The 17,751-nt window shown below is 41.9% G+C and overlaps 1 protein-coding gene and 1 long non-coding RNA gene across 6 annotated transcripts in view; both read right to left on the reverse strand.

Annotated features, from left to right (window-relative positions):
- Positions 1-1,979: 1,979 nt before the first annotated feature.
- On the reverse strand, positions 1,980-7,646 carry LOC310857803. The gene is made up of 3 exons (XR_014569175.1): positions 7,387-7,646; positions 4,263-4,362; positions 1,980-2,411 (listed from the first exon to the last, which is right to left on the reverse strand). It is a non-coding gene; the product is annotated as an uncharacterized lncRNA (long non-coding RNA).
- A 1,835-nt stretch (positions 7,647-9,481) lies between these two features.
- hipk2 (homeodomain interacting protein kinase 2) overlaps positions 9,482-17,751 on the reverse strand; it is a 146,949-nt gene continuing 138,679 nt past the window's right edge. For 3 of the 5 annotated variants that reach the window (XM_083763402.1, XM_083763401.1, XM_083763400.1), the window contains exons 16-17: positions 17,137-17,607; positions 9,482-17,000 (exon numbers count right to left, since the gene is read on the reverse strand). In XM_083763402.1, coding sequence (XP_083619528.1) covers positions 16,962-17,000; positions 17,137-17,607 — 510 coding nt within the window. In that variant the 3' untranslated portion in view covers positions 9,482-16,961. Of the gene's footprint in view, positions 17,608-17,751 lie in introns of all 5 variants that reach the window. The other 2 variants (XM_083763404.1, XM_083763403.1) reach the window with 1 other exon arrangement.

Genomic DNA, 17,751 nt, shown 5'->3' on the forward strand with positions numbered 1-17,751 from the left:
TAGCTTACGCATGTTTTATGATACATGCTTTTTTGTGATGTATTACCATGCTTTTTGTTCTTGCTTAATGTAAGTCGCTCTGGATTAAGAGCGTCTGCTAAATGCCTAAATTGTATGCCAGCAACAATGCATCGGCAGGACTGGTGCCCCGCTTTCTTTTAACTCGAAGGAACGTCATGTTTGGGTCTGTGCCTCGGTCTGTGTAAGCATAGATAATAGATGGGGTCTAATAACAGTGAAGCCACCCTGTGATATCTGTAGCTACAGATAGCAAAATGCTAGGTGTGCAGTTTCTGAAAGGCGTGCCGTGTATGTGTCCTTTTCTGGGCTATGGAGCCTGATATTTTTGATTGGAGTGATTGGTGTTGTTGAGCCGTGTGGACTCCACATTTGGGAAAGACTTATTAATAATGCATCTGTTAAAATAACTGCAAACTGGTTAACAAACTGGTCCGGTGCAAACTTAATGGTTATTATGTTACTATCGGTGGAATATTACATCAGTTATGGAATTACAGGATGTACATTTTGCCCAAATCTGGAATACCAGGATGTCATTTTTGCCCAAATAAGGGCTTCCATAACATCCCATGTGTAACGGACCCCGAGAAGGCTACATTTTTATTTTGAAGGGTATGGCCGGAAGTGGAAGCCAGCTCCTTCCGGCTGTCACAAGAGAGGGCTATTTAAGTCCAGCTTAGCATGCACAGGGCCAGGAATTGTTTGGCATGGACGGACGATACGGGGAATCGCACAAACAAGTCTGGTGTGATCCCCATGGATCCCTATAGAATCGTAAGTTAAACAAATTAAAATAGACCCAGGATTTAAAAGTTATTATCAAAAATGGCAGATGGCAGATCACAGCGCATCACTTTGAGCTTGTACACATTTTTTAACATACTTCAAATATCTCTCTCTCTCTCTCTATATATATATATATATATACAGTATATCTCTATATATATACACTGGTATGTATATATGAAATTTACTTCACACATCAATGGTGTACTACAGCATTTATTTGCAAAAGAAAAGTTTAATTTATATATGCCTACAATTAGTGAATACATTTTTCCCATTGCCTTGCATAGGAAAATCGAAAACCCCATTTCAGGTACTTTTCTCTCGGAATTCGTATGGCCTACAGTCCACAATGTCTTATCGGCACATCCCTAGTTTTCTCCAGTGTGGAAAACCTTCGTGTGTCTTCATGTCTATCAGGTTGGCTGACTGACTGACTGAAACTCTTGACGCAATGCTTACAGTGGAAGGTTTTTATCCAGTATGGATACGCTCGTGTCTCTTCAGGTTGGCTGACTCACTGAAACTCTTGTCGCAATGTTTACAGTGGAAAGGTTTTTCCCCTGTGTGGACACGCTTGTGTCTCTTGAGGGAACCTAAATCACTGAAACTCTTGTTACAATGTTCACAGTGGAAGGGTTTTTCTCCACTGTGAATACGCTGATGTAACTTAAGGTGATGTGCTCTACTGAAACTCTTGTTGCAATGTTCACAGTTAAAGGGTTTTTCCCCGGTGTGGACAAGCTGGTGTGTCTTCAGTTGACTTGACTCACGGAAACTCTTGTCACAATGTTCACAATAGAATGTTTTTTCTCCAGTGTGGATACGGTGGTGTGCCTTTAAAGAACCTGACTGTCTGAAACTCTTGAGGCAGAATTTACAATGGAAAGGTTTTTCTCCTGTGTGTATACGCCTATGTGCCTTCAGATTAAATGACTCACTGAAACTCTTGTCACAATGTTTACAGTGAAAAGGTTTTTCGCCAGTGTGGACATGCTGATGTGTCTTCAGGTCATCCGACAGGGTGAAACTCTTGTCACAACGTTTACATTGGAAAGGTTTTTCTCCAGTGTGAACATGTTGGTGTCTTTTCAGGTAAGAAGACTGACTGTAACTCTTGTCACAATATTTACACTGGAAAGGCTTTTCTCCAGTGTGGAGGCGCTGGTGTGCCTTCAGGAGAGAAAACCGATTGAAACTTTTGTCACACTGTGTACAGTGGGAAGGTGTTTCTCCATTATGGATCAACTGGTGTCTCTTGAGACCAAATAAACGCCTGAATCTCTTGCTACACAGTTTACACTGGAAAGATTTCTCTCCCGTGTGGACACCTCCGCTTGTCTCCCCCCAATCATCACTGTCTTCAGTGTCCGATTCAACTTCAACTTCAACTTCAGAGCAGTGTGAAGAGATGTCTTCATCATCAACTTCAGTTTTCACTGAGAGTAATGTCAACATTGACCCATCAGGCTCTTCTGGTCTTTGCAGTAGCTCCTCATGTTCCTCTTTAATGTGTGGCGGTTCTGGTTCCTCGTAGAGCAGACTGGGGCTCCTCTCCTGTTCAGAAGAAACCTCCTCTTTACACACAACCATGTGCAGGATTTCTAGGAGCAAAGAAATAACATGATAGTCAACACTGGATTTCTAAAATCCATCTTCAATGTTGTACAAACCTACTAACTGACCAAATGGTTACTAAATAAGTACAGGTTCTTCCAGGTCGTTCTAGTGGACACTCAAAATCAGGCGTCAAAGTTTAAGCAAGATTCTTATATTATAAAAATAAAATAAAATAAAAACACATTATGGAGTTTTAACAAATATTTAAATGAGCCGATATTTTTTTACCGATATGAGCATTAAATCAATCCATTAATATTGTGCGAGCTCTGATTTGGGAGTAACTTACAAACAAGTTACAACGCCTGCGTCACCCGTCTGAAAAGACCTTTAGTTTGACGTTTAGAAATCGCTGGTACACAGGAGCGTTGAGTGATTTCCAACGAGCCCTTCCAAACTCCAATGCTCCAATGATACTCAATGTTTTGACACTCAATGTAGATGAGAGGGTCGTGTCCCGGTTGAAAAGTGATGAATGTGCATAACAGACATTATGCCGTGTACTTATAATGATACGTTACCACTATAATAATAGCCTGAAACAATTTTGGGAAATATCTAATGGATTACTTTGTTGGAACTCGTGGTCTGATGGAAATAACTTTTAATGACCTCATTTATTAATCTAATAATAATGTTGCCCTTATCGATTCTTGGCCCTCTGCTTTTCTCCTTGTACATACTGCCATTGGGCGAACTCATTGCCAATCACGGAGTCAATTTTCATTTCTATGCTGATGATACCCAATTATATCTATCTGTGGCTCCAGATGATCCCTGTGCTTTAGACCCGCTGCTTACCTGTCTGTCTAGCATCAAATGTTGGATGAGTGAGAACTTTCTCAAGCTAAATGAGGACAAGACAGAAGTTCTCATAATCGGTTCTAGTGAGCAGAAAGAATCAATATTAAGCAGACTTGGCAAACTGACTGTAGACAGTAACAGTACAGTAAAGAACCTGGGGGTTATTATTGATTCCGAATTGAATTTTAACTCACACATTAATCATGTTACCAAGATTGCCTTTTTTCACCTTAGAAATATTGCACGAATCAGAACCTATGTGTCCTTGGACGATGCAAAAACGCTAATCCACGCCTTTGTTTTTTCTCGGCTTGATTACTGCAATGCACTTTTTTCAGGACTGCCTAAGAAAACAACTGACAGATTACAACTTGTCCAAAATGCAGCAAGATGAGAGAACATATTACTCCAGTTTTGGCATCACTGCACTGGCTTCCGGTTGTTTTTAGGATTGATTTTAAAATTATTTTACTTGTCTATAAAGCTCTCAATGGTCTCGCACCTTCCTACCTACATGACTGCCTGCCTAAATATGTCCCAAACCGCCCGCTAAGGTCTTCCACTGCTGGCCTGCTCGCTTTGCCTAAAAAAATGGCAACTAAAAAATATGGGGAAGCAGCTTTTTGCTTCTACGGGCCATCGGCATGGAACAAGCTCCCTCTGTACCTTCGTCAGGCAGCCTCTGTAGACATTTTTAAAGCTCAGCTCAAGACCCACTTCTACAACATTGCTTTTAAGTGATCTTATATTTTTTGTTATTCATGTCCTCACTGTATTGCATTACTGCTTGTTTTTTTAATGTCGTTGCCTTGCTTTTCTTTTATTCTCCATTGTTCTGTAAAGCACTTTGAGCTGCATTTTATGTCATGAAAGGTGCTATACAAATAAAGTTTTATTATTATTATTATTATTATATTTCTGTATGATGTGATCCAATGTTTGGCTTGTAGTAGACTGTTTTTGGCGATTTTCTGCAGAGAGAGAGAGAGAGAGAGAGAGAGAGAGAGAGAGAGAGAGACTGTAAAACCTACTGAGGTCTAGCTGGTCTTCAGGTTCCTCCTCTTTCATGGTTGAGTCGGGTCTGGTCAAGTCTGGAGAGTTCATCTGCACCTGCTGTCTGGACTCCACAGTCTGGAATGAAACAATTAAGATTAATTAAGAAGGGAAAAACCTCTTACACCCAACTTCAACAATAGAGGCTATGCGTGTTGTGAGACTTGTGACATCATCGTACCCGGACGTTATGCAGGAAGTCAGGAACGCCTACGGAGTGGCAAAAAAACAACCTTTCTGGCCTTGACAGCCCATACATCTAAACAGAAAACACTGCACTCACTGTTGTAAATGCTGGGTCAGACATGCATGCTCCCGTTACATTCGTTCAGCCTAGTGTCAAACGAATGCTTTGCTCCTCGGTAGCTCGGGTCAGAGTATCTGGCAGAGTACTTGAGGGTGGTATCACGGGTGATGGTATTGGGCCCGTATCTGTACATCTCTACTACTTTCTGTCAGTAAATTCCGTTGAGGTTATTATTAATTTAAATGTTAAAGAGTTTGGAAGCAGTCGTTTCCAATAATACATATTCTGCCTGCTGCCTCCTGCATTATGTGCAATTTCAACAGGTGGTAGACCGTCGAGTGTGATTTCCAATGAGCGCTTCCAAACTCAAACTTAGAAAATTATCACCTGCACACTGTGCACAGAATTGGACAGAAAGTAGCTCAAAAACATGTCTACAAGTGATTTGTTTTAACAATTTGCTAGATACAGGATAATCCAAGCTTTTTGCTTTTTTTTTATTGCAATGCAATCTTGATCAATTTAGCATTGTTAAATTAAGATTATAGGATTTTTCTGTTTCGATGAATGGGTTCTATGATTCTGCCCTGCAATGCAGGGCAGAATCATAGAAGCATTGGCTATGGACCACAGCTAGGGTTAGTATTGCAACTCAAGATGCCAGATAGCATTGAGGGTAACAGGTCATATCTCGCCCCTTTGCCAACTCGCCCCCGCGAAAAGTAAAGACGGCTCGCCCCAAGCCGTGGATAGCTCGCCCCTAAAGCGTGGATATCTCGCCCCACAGTGTGGATATCTTGCCCCAAAGCACGGATATCTCGCCCATGTTTATTTCATGTTTATTTTACCTTATTTCTCATATTAGAACATTTAGAATCAATGTTGTTTGTCAAAGGAGAACATTTAGAACCAGTTTGTTGTTGTTGGTCAAATGAAAATGATGCATGGATAATGATTGGCTCATCCCCCTCCATTGTTCTGGAAATTCCATTCTGGAAAGGTGTTCCATTCCTCCATTGTTACTGAAATTAGTTGTTGTCGTACTATTCTGCTATGTCTGCCTAAAAGTAAAGTACTTGAAATTCCATTCTGGAAAGGTGTTCCATTCCTCCATTGCTGAAATTAGTTGTTGTTGTTGTTGTTGTACTATTGTTGTACTATTCTATCTCTGCCTAAAAGTACAGTACTTGTTAGAGTTAAAGATTTAGCTGGGGACCTGGAGTCTGTGAAATCTTTCACAGACTTTCATACTAGGCTGAGGAATATATCCCACCCTTTTCACATTGTCCAGTTTACAGTGCCACCAACAGGTGGATTTTTGAAAATGACTCAAATCAAATCATGAAGATTTTAGGCTGAGGCATATATATATGTATATATATATATATATATATATATATACAGGAAAAATCTCAAAGTACAGGTAAAAATATTGTACAGGTAAAAATCTCTCTCTATCTCTGTTTAAAAGTAGGCTACTATTGTGAATCAGTGGACCATGACACAGCTTAAACAAAACTCTTCTTTACTTTAAAAACTCAGTCATAATAACAACCAAAGCAACATCATCACACATCATGTTGTATGTCAAGACTGTAGTAGTAGTAGTCGATCCCAGATTATCCCCCCAGTCATCACAAAGGCAACACAGGAATATGCAACGAGCGCAGCACAATCAAACAGCTGTCAGTGAGTCATAACAGCTACATGTAAAAATCTCTCTCTCTCTATTTAAAAGCACAGGTAAAATCCCTCTCTCTGCAGTTAGCTCGAAAATACAACGGTTTTACGGGGCGACTTGTCCGGACTTTTGGGGGCGACTTCTCCAGACTTTTGGGGGCGACTTCTCCGGGCTTTGGGGCGATCGATCTCCCCGTTGGGGCGACCGATCTTCGCCGCTTGTGGCGAGTTGGAAAAGGGGCGAGCCGTGACCCGTCTTGTATTCGCATTGAGCACCCCAATGGAAACAATTAACTCAAACAAGCCATAAAATCGTTTTAGCAGACCTTGAACTATAGCCTAGGATTTAGACTCTCGTAGATTATTTTATCGACATTTTCAATCTACGACTCAGTCTATAACGTGTTATCCCCCCACCGCCCCCCCCCCTTTCCCCTCACTGTATATGTATCTTTTCCCTTTTTGCTTCCTATATGATGAATTCCTGTTCTGTTCTTTAACTACATACAATTTACAATTTACAATTTAGGCATTTAGCAGACGCTCTTAATCCAGAGCGACTTACATTTAAGCAAGAACAAAAGCATGGGAATACGTCACATAAAAGCATTTATCATGAAACATGCATAAGCTAAGAAAGTAACAGTGGAATATCTATATAATGAAACTATACATACACTATACATAGGCTATAAACTATACATATTTACTACTATGCTATACATATGTACTATGGCGTGCTATGACTATAGGCTATACAATACAATTATAGTGCTGTCTACATAACATGCTATAAGTCTGTGTCAAATGCTATCTAAGCCAACAGAAATGCTATCTAAGGGGTTAGGGTAAGTGCTATGGGCCATGATGGAGTCTGAAAAGGTGGGTTTTCAGGCTACGGCTACAAAGAAGTGTCTATATGTCTCTAAATGTTTTGATGAATTGAACAATGTGGACCCTGTTGGGTCGTCCACTCACAGTTAACAGTCTTTGTATTGAGTTTGTGCTTGAAATGTACTGTAATTCTACAAACTGTTAATAAATATTTCAATTCAATTCAATACCCCCCTTTACTGCAGACACCAGCTGAGCCTTGCATCTTCAAACATGTAGAAATTAAATGCTAAATATAACGTGCTTACCCTGATGCCCCAAATAAAAACAAAAACACATACCTTCCCGAAGAATAAGTTATGGCAGAAGAAAACACACTTTAACACGGTAGCCTACTCTAAAGTCGATAAGGATCGTAAAGTCTAAACTGTACTTGAAGCTATGCACTAGCCAATTTAGCACACAAAACATGTCTTTGCTCTTCGCCTGGAAATTTCCCACGTTTTCACAACGAGCCAGTCCGCCACTCTTTATACACAGATCTCAGACACTATATACAAAGGTTCAGTCAGTTACTACAAACTTTATAACACAGACTTTCTCTGTATCACGTTCACTCTCTGCTCTGCTCTCTCTGTTTGTTTGGCTCTCTCGTCAACACTGAACAGGCTCGCGTCGCGTCACCCACCCAGATCGAGCCAACGCCGTTTAGATGAGAGAGTTGCAGTTGCGACAACTCAGTGTCAAGTCCATAGGGGAGAACGGGGTAAGATGAGCCAGCAGGTAAATTGAACCACCCCACCACCCCCTTTATCTAGAAAACTGTGTTGCCATCCAGGATGGATAGAAAGAACATCAGGCTCGATATAATTTGCAAGGACAAGGAAAATGTCGTGAACAAACACTGTGCTTAGATACTTTGTTTAACGTTATGTCTCTGCGCCGTTCAATTTGGGTTCCTTGATGCCGTCTCCATGCTGGAGAGCTGAAAATCGAATTCCGTTTTCTGGCTCATTCCCTCAACGTGACCTGCTGTGGCACTATTCTGCACCATTGTGAGATGTCAGTTCAAAAAAAGAACATATAACCTACTAGCACACTAGTCGCTCAATGTAAACAAACCAGACAATCCCAGAAGTATGGCGGCCACTACCACATGACACATATGTTGACGCCCCCTCAAGGATATTTTGGTACTTCCGATAAGGTCGTGAATGGAGAGTGTGGAGAATGGGTGTGGTGCCGACAAGAGTAGAGCTGGCAGAGTAAATTGGGTGATTGAAAGCAGGTGGCTGCAATCATTGACAGGTCCCACCTGCACCTACACTTCCTTCCTTATCCGTTCTTCCCATCCACGCAGACACCGCAAGCTGCAGTGTGGGTGGAGCTTAATTTCCATCCATCAGCTGTCTTTTTTTTAAACTATTTTTCATCCCATGATTTTGTAACCCCAATTCATGCTTCCTTCATGCATGAGTGTCCAAGTCGCTCCTTTACACCTGACAGGGGGGAGTTTTCCCTTCCCCTCCATCAGGTGCCCCGGCTGGCCACGGGGAGGCAGTTTAGAGACCAGGATTACTGCATGTTTTTTTTGTGAGGGTATACCTACCCTAGGGGACACGGGGAGAACATGCAAACTCCACACAGAAAGGCCCTTTCGTGTCCTCTCGGAGGAGAGGACACGCAGCCAGCGCCCACAGCGTCCCGAGCGGGAATCGAACCCAGGCAGTTTTTCGTTTGATCTAATTTATTGTATTTTTGTTAGTTAGGTTAGTATAATTGTGTTTTTGTTTGACTTTTAGTTCATTTCTTTAGTTTGTTTTTCTCCAATGTAAACAGACACCCTGAAACCATTATTCCTTTGAAAAAGAAAACTATTGAAAAGATTTCATCTGTCAACAGAAACAAATCTTCTTTTGTAAAAGCTGTCTCATTATTATGTTATTTCCAAGACAAAGACAAATATTGTACTTTTGAATCCACAAAAAAATCTAGAAGGGAAAAGTACAAATAATGAACCACTTCAGCCCTACAGTAGGCCTATGTCTATTCCCAACTAACTCCAACCTGAATCTTTTTCTTAATTGTAAGCCCCAAATCCATGAAACAACCATTTCTCGTGAGGACCAGGGTGATTCTACTGTACTTCAGGATCATTTGGCCCTCAAAAGAATAGTACATCGCCTGGGCCGTGGCTCAGCGGTCCAGGCACCTTGGCTAGTGGTAATCCAGTCTGGCTGTGTGCCGCGGGTTCGACTCCCGATCCCGACGGCCTTTACTGCATGTCACTCCCCCATCTCTCTCCCCATTTCCTGTCAGCCTACTGTCTGTCCCTCTATAAAAAATATATAAAGGCGGAAGCCGTAAAAGACAAAAGAATAGTACAACAACAAGTGCACTACACACACACACATCAAGACAAGACAAAGACACCGGTGCCGTGACTTAACAGTTTAATGTAAATCCAAGACAAAGTGTGATTACATTTTTCTACACATATACAATATGCATATGTGAGCATACAAATTTCTCATTAATAACTCGATTCACCTCGGAGACCGAAAAAATGATCAAAAGTAACAGTGAATAACAAGCTATAACATAGTTCACCACAAACGCCAGCCCCCTCTCACCCTACAGTTAGTAAAGAGGACAATTAAAATAACTATATTCTTCTATTTGACCAAGGTGTCTGCCTGTTAAAATCCTCCTTGTAAGATTCACAATGCTATCATTAGTTGGGGTTTTTTTTGTGGGTTTTTTTCGAAGCCTAATATAAATTCACTCCATTTTTCTACAACGAAAATGATTAAAGATAAGCACACAACATCATAATGGCAACACAAGCGCTTAATAGCAAGTACTCAATGTGTTAGGAGGTTTTAATTAATCATTCTTCTTATTGTCATTATCATATTTATTTTAAACATTCTATAAAGCCAGTAAAATATCCATTCTCATAACATACTTAATATAATTAGGCTAAGAAAAAGGGTATACGTAAACGCTACATAAACGGATTGAAATAATCAGACATCACACCCCAAATAAACAAAGAATATGTAAATGAAACACAATCAACAAATATGTATACTATTATGAAAATACTACAGCACACGTTAGCTTTATCAACACCGTTGAGAAACCATACAGCAATGGACACAAAAGGCGGTCAGGGTTTGATGCACTTAGGGTGCAGTCCCACCGAACTGGAATTTTTCCTATGAGGGCGGATTCTACCAATGCTTTTCAATGGGAACGGAGGGGTTTGTTGCCCTTTGAGGATTTTCGCAGAAAAACGCTGCATTCTCATTGAAAAGCATTGGCAGAATCCACCCGCATACATAGAATTCCAGTTCGGTGTGATGGCTATAGTAGTTTACTTAATATGTTGTTTTGAGCTCTGCAGTTCAATGTAGTTTTGTAGTAGGCTCTGCAGTAGTGTAGGCCTACTGTTGTCATTCTGAGATGTAGCCTACTGACAAGGCTGATGTAGCCTACTGTACTGCACGTAACTCAAACCAAACCCCACAGATAAGGTGCTATTTATACTAGGGAAAATGGGATTTAAAATCTGGCTCTGGTGAATCACAAGAGGTATATGTATTTCCTGCTGCGTAAGCAGGTGTAATTTGACTTTCAATGTATAAATTTCATCTGACACCTGGCAGTGTGTAATGTAACCAAATGGATGGTTAAATGTATAAACCGACGATAGTCGATAAATGAACACTGAGGATTTTACTGTGAACCATTATCATGATAGATGACATATCTTTCTTTGGTTCCGGCTCTGACGTGAAAAGACATATTTTTGAAAGACCTTACATTACCGGAGATTGGGGAAATTGATTCCAATATTTATTTGGTTTGTTATTTTGCGCTAATTGTGATCGACCACCAGTGACGGCATCAAACCATGACCACCTCACCCTGAATTCCCCCAAAGAAAAGCCAGCGAGAAGGAGTGGAACTCCTTAACAAAAGGTAAAAACAGAACAACAGAAACATCAACAAAGAAACAAACAACTCTCGACCGCTAACACCTATATCCCCATCTGTGACCTCCCCTTCCGCTGTGGCGCCATGACTGACAAAAGTAAAAAGATCTGGCTCAGGGGCAAAGGGCAAAATGGTTAAATTCTCAAAAAAAAAAAAAAATTGCTAGCCTGTGCTGAATTTAACATGGACTCATGGAAGCACGTTCCCGACCAGGAACACGCCTCTTGGGGCAGGCTGGCAAAGAAACCGATTTAAAAGGTTGTAAGCTAATTCTACCAGGCTTTAGCTTTACATTTTTGATACAATGATAATGTTCAGAAAAATGCACAAATATGTCCGTTTTGGACAGATCTGACCAAGTCAGTTACAGAGGAGGGTGGAGGTCACAGATGGGGCCAGCTAACACCCATCCATAAATCTTGTTTCACATTGGGAGGCATTTGCAAATCTTACCAAATGACTGAAACATAATATGAGCTGAGGGGCATGACAGGGCTGTCTGATTATATTCATGTTCCTCCTGCAGCTTCAAGTCATTTCTGAGGAGTTTGGCCAGAGAAGACTAACGTACTGTAGCACTGTGTATGTGCTGTGCCTTTTCTTAGGAATGTTTCTCAACGTTCAGAATCACACACTGTGGGCAAAGTTTGGAAGTGTGACAGACGTCTTGTGTAGATTGAGTACTAACAATAGCAAAGCTGTAAAAACACCAGGCGTCGGGCCGGTTCACACAGCTGTCTCCAATTAAAACTACACCTTTTAAAGCTTTGAGGGTACTGTTGGTTATTTGGAAGGCAGTATTCTAAAATTAAAATTGCTAGTCTGGGTAGGCTATGCGCAACTCTTGACGAGCAAAAAAATACCTTCACTCTCTACTTAAGCACATTTTGGTAATTGTAAGGTCACTCCATCTACATTAATGCTCATACTTCTGATTCGTCTTTTTCACAAAACACAAAACATAGGCTATCGTAATATGAAATAGGGTGGTAAACAAACATCACACACATCTAGAAGTTATTTTCCATTAACAAAATGTTGAGTGTAGTAGGGCATCTCTTGGCTTGAGTTTTAAGATCCTTTCTTTTTTTCTTCTTTTTTTACTCTCGCATTATAATAAGAGGAGTTCACTAATCTTTTCATGAGTTCTTCTGTATTACTAGTAAATCATTGCTGGATCACATTTATAAATTATTGCATCATGCATGGTCACAAATGATGTGGAAATCAAATTCAAACTAAAATGGTCACCCAGTGAGAAAGATCTAAAGCATCTCAGGCAGGTCATAATACATTCATTTTGTGCAGGTGACCACATTTGTAAAGGTATTGTTGGTATATTTTTGATTAATTTACTTTACAGGTCATTCCATTCCATGGCACGCTAACTTAAAACATATATATCTTTTTTGTACAAATTCATTTTCTTACAACATTGATAAAGCTACAACATCGACAATGTAAAAAAAGAAAACAACAACTTGTATATAAAACAATTTGGAGAGAAGTTAGATATTTAGTGAACAAATTAAATTATCACAACTTGATGTATTTAGGGGGAAAGAGTGATTAATAATCAGATTTTCTTTTAAAAAGTTAATGTACAGAAACACTGGCAACTCTAACCAAAACAACTACTGTGTGTGTGTGTGTGTGTGTGTGTGTGTGTGTGTGTGTGTGTGTGTGTGTGTGTGTGTGTGTGTGTGTGTGTGCGTGTGTGTGTGTGTGTGTATGCGCACGCTACTTTGTGTACGGTACGGTAAATTCTTTATATGACATGCACACCAACATTTGCTGTGGGGGTAGAAATTACATGTCCATTAACGTACTTGTAAAGTGTTTTCTCAGAGATGGTTTAAATGCAGAACGTATTGCCTAGCTACTGTTGCAAGCGAGTGGGAGTTGGGGGTAAGGGGAGGTGTTGCTAGTACTGCGAGTGTGTTGAATTCTTTGGTGGGAGGAGAGAATATAGTCTGAGTATGACAGCGATGTCCCCATGAAGAGAAGGGTGACCTGCCCAGACAACAGTGTCCTATGGGTATAAAGCAAGATTCCTCTTGAACAGTGGAATGTTTCAGTAGTCTGCCTCGTGATCGAGGAGCCGAAAAAAGGAAAACTATTTAAATGGAAAAAACATCTCCTGTGTGTGTGTGTGTGTGTGTGTGTGTGTGTGTGTTTGCATGTGCATGCGTGTGTGTGTGTGTGTGTGTGTGTGTGTGTGTGTGTGTGTGTGTGTGTGTGTGTGTGTGTGTGCGCGCGTGCATGCTTGCTTAGGCCCCCCAGATCACCTTATATGAATAAAGCAAACACAAGCTAATAATAGAAATCACACCAAAAAATTGAATATAAAAGAATGGCATAACCAGCAAGGTTCTAATACGTAATATCACATCTTTGACTGCTAGGATCCAAAGGCCTGATGGGGTGGGGGTGCGGGAAGAGTGTGGAATATGGGTGACGAGCCTCTGTTGGGCCCATCAGGAGTTTTCATCAAGGTTAGAGGATTGCTGGGTTGTTGTTGTTGTTGTTGTTGTTGTTTTTAAACCTGGGTGTTTGCATACACAAGTCTACAGTGAGCTACCTACAGTAGGCCTACAAGGGCCCCATTGGATTATCATCAGCTCAACACCGATAACGATCATCATCAGTGTTGGAACACTTTCCACCTACATTGAATACTACATATGACTGTACACCCACAACAATTATTGCAACAATCTCAAAAAATAAACAACATACCTACAGCCATGTAAATGTTCAGTCTAATGTGAAGAAGAAGAAACCGGGGAGGGGGGGGGGGTAACTTAAAATGCAAGTACTGTGGCAGACCATGTACTGTACCATGGCAGGGGAAAGGGAAGGCTTTCACTAAAGTCACTAGCACTTCTTATGCGCTCACTTAATGAAGACAAAAATAACAAAAGGAGAGTAGATTGTATTCATTGGCTAAGAGGAAATGACGTCTGTTAAATCAAGCAGCAAACAGCGACAGCCCTAATTGGTCACATTATGTACTGTATGTGTTCGGGGGTGTGTGGCCATGTCCGCGATGTACCTGGACAAGTGACAATTAAAATAATGAATACAAATTTCCAGATGCCCTTCCAGGTGTACACCCTGGCATTCTGCTATGTTCCCTCTGCGTATGCCTTATAGTGCTACCCAACACTCACAACAGAACAATTCAAATAACTTCCATATATCTGCCCAAAAAGCTATGACAATATCAACAAAAATGCCTTGCGTCAGAGTTAAGACTACATTTTATGACATCAGCGAAAAAGTCGATGTAATGACGTTGTTGCATCGAAAATACGTCGTTCCTTCGCCAAAGCTTTCAATTGGGCTCCATACTGTAGGTGAGCATTTCTGCAGTGCCCCCCACGGCTCCAACTAACCACCTGGGCTCAGTGTCACAACCAACCTGCACAGTGCCAACATGCTAATCTTTTTGTCCAGTTTACGATAAGGAATATTTCACCCTGCGCTCCGCGTCCGCGGTCCCTACCTAAACCAATCTCTACCAGCCCTTCACTCACTCGCGCCTACACAGAATCTCTCAAAAAGCCCTCAGCACCTCTACCTCTCCATCGCAAACCAGGCTTTCTCTGGCCTCACAGGATCGCCGCCACTTCCCATCAGGCCTAGCTTTTAACCTTTTTAAGAATGACGTCTATTACAGCTCGAACAATATACCGAAACTCGTCCCCTCATGATCATAATCATACATAATCATAATCTCATGTTAGTACTTTTGAACATCACATTCCGTTGTTCCGTGTTTTACAGGAGTCCAAACAGATCCATGTGCTAATGACTCTGCTCTGTAATCCCTGTGCGTTAATTCCCTTGTTCGATGAAAACAAAAACAAAACAAACAAATATATTCCAAACTAAAGCCACATCATTATGGGTACCACTCTTGTAGAGTCTTACAGCTATACTGTACATGTTTATATATTTACATTTATATCCAGAACAAACCAAACTAATAATTGATCTAACGACTTTGGTTAAGTACCCCCAGGCAAGTTATCTCATGCACACGTAATATTAAAATAGGTCAGTTTTGATTTTGAACTCTGACGTTAATCATCGTCACCTATATAGTGTGTTTGTCGTTAAGGACAAGGAACAGCAAGGGCCGAGCTTACACCTGGAAGAGAGCTGCGGTACAACTGAACCAGGGTACCATCCATGTCTTTCTCTCTCCCCAATTTATGGCCCGTCGTATGTCGATGATGGTATCACATACCAAAAATAGGCTATCCACGTGCTCACAACGTCATGGATGTGATTCATTGTGACCTTGTAGATCAGCTATTTTTGGCACTTGATGCCGACATGTATGTATAAATGAGGCTTCAGGGTATGGTCGCACATCACAAGCGCTACAAGCGGCATGCCGGTCAACCACGGCACTTAACAACCTGTTGTGTATATGAGCTGTTTTAATGTGAAAGATGTGTCATCTGATAGATTCCCCCAAAAAATAAAGAACAAAGTGTGTCCCGTATCAGTTCAATAAGGGACTCATATTCATAGTTTCAAAATAAGGGATGTATTCCGTACTTCAAGGGACAGCCTAAAGGTGTGTGACCATGCCCTGGGTATAACCTCTGATGGCTGTCTCAGTGCCCGAGCCAAGTAAACTATGTCTTTATATCTGTAAGGCACTACGAGGGAAAGAGGGTCACACCTATTAGACGGAGTAGGGTTTTTAGAGGAGGAGCTACTCACATACACACACACACACACACACGCACACACACACACACACACACACACACACACACGGCTAACAGTAGCACACACAGACAATCACGTTGTACATGCCTATGTTATTATAACAACTTTGTGCAATCACAATGAACAAATAAATCGATTGGGGGAGGACGAAACAATAACCGAACAAAAAAAGTTTTCTTCATAAAACAAACAGGTGCAGACCTGCTACATTCTAAGAACCGGGGCCCAGCTAAGACACCTATAGCTAAAACTGAAGTATCATCATAAAGGTAAAACATAAAAGAGAAAGTTATCTATAAATACACTACAAAGTTTGTTTTTGTCTTATATTGGTTATATTTCCAGACGCCTCCATAGCCAGAGAAGGGTTGGGGTGGGGCGGGCGGGTAGGGTTGTCGCCCCCCTGTCACCACCATTAATGATTTGGAAATATTTTAAGACAGTTCAAGGCCATCGATATTTAATTTTTTTCTTTGAACAGCAGCAGGTTTTCGTATTTCACCATTTCCCAAATCTTCTTGGGAATCCAAACTTCCAGAGAGTAACCCCTGTTCAACAGTCACTTCCCTATTTCAAGAGGGAGAGGAAAAACTAAAATGCTAAAGAAATTTTAAATATAAACAATTGATTCCATCGCGGAAAACCTACGCCTCTCCCGAGAAGAAGGCCTCTTTTCCAGAGGCCTCGCTGTAAAATGCACGGGACGTTACGTTTTCCAGAAAGCAGAGCACAAAACAAAGAGAAAGAGGGTAACGAAATAATAAACAACAAAAAAAAAGAAAAAAGAACTGGACAAAATAAAAACTAATCGAAAAACCAACAGAAAACCCCTTGAACTGCCCCTCTTAAATTCCACCCCTCTTGTTTCCTTCTGGAGGGGCTGTGTATGTTTTCTTTTTTTTATTCCCTCTTTCCTCTGTCATATATAATCTTCAAGTTAGTTTGACGAGGATTGCAACGTTCCTCTGTCTCTGTTTGTGTCTGAGGTTTGGGGGAGGGGGGGGGGGGTCCAGGGGCAGCAGCAGCAGCAGTGCTGGGTTCGAGGCTCTCCAGTGTCTGTCCTGTGTCTGGTCTAGAGCAGTGGTTCTCAACGTAGGGCTCTGTGACTCCCGAGTGCGAGAGCATACAAATGAAACCTGAATGTTCAAGTTCCATTTGTACGCTCTCAGAGTGAAATTAACACTGAGGACTTTACAGTGTACATCTGGGGGTTGCAGAGATAAAAAAAAATTAAAATCATATATCAAACTGGGGATCCTTGAAATTCACAAAAACAAAAAAGAAGAAGAAAGAAAGAAAAAAAGAGAATCACTGGTCTAGAGGTAAGGGTACTGGTTGACCTTGGTGGGGCTCAGGGGGTATCCAGTGTAGACGGTGGAGGCGGGCGAGGCGCTGATGTAGGCCTGGTGGTGGTGGTGGTGGTGGTGGTGGGCGAACTGGGCCTGGTACTGGCTGTGGTGCAGCGTGGGCGACGGCAGCACGCTGTGGCCCATGCTGACGGGCACCTGGTGCACGATGCTGCCCGGCGGGTAGCCGGCGTGGCGCGCCGACCCCTGCACCAGGTGGGCCACGGTGCCGGTGGAGCCCAGGGCGGCGGGCGCCGCTGCGGTGGCATAGGCGTAGAGGTGCGGCGGTGGCGGCTGGCCGGGCAGGTGCGTGGCGGTCAGGTGCGTGTGGTGCACATTGTGGCCCGTGTGGGAGGGGCTGCCGTGGTGGAAGGAGTAGGGGGCCTGCGCGGCGATGGTGGGCGTGATGTAGGCCTGCTGGCGCCGGTGGCCGCCGCTCCGCTCCACGACCATGTGCTGCTGCACCTGCAAAGCCAGCGGAGACGTGATGCTCTGTTTTTAAATCAATTCAACTTAGATCTTTATTTCAGAACCAGGAAGAGCCATATCACAATTATAGACACTCAAGTGACTACTGGCCAATCACAGCGCATCTTTTCCGAGACCCGA

Source organism: Protomyctophum parallelum (genome assembly GCF_964188405.1).
Source record: "Protomyctophum parallelum genome assembly, chromosome: 4".
Lineage (NCBI taxonomy): Eukaryota > Metazoa > Chordata > Actinopteri > Myctophiformes > Myctophidae > Protomyctophum > Protomyctophum parallelum.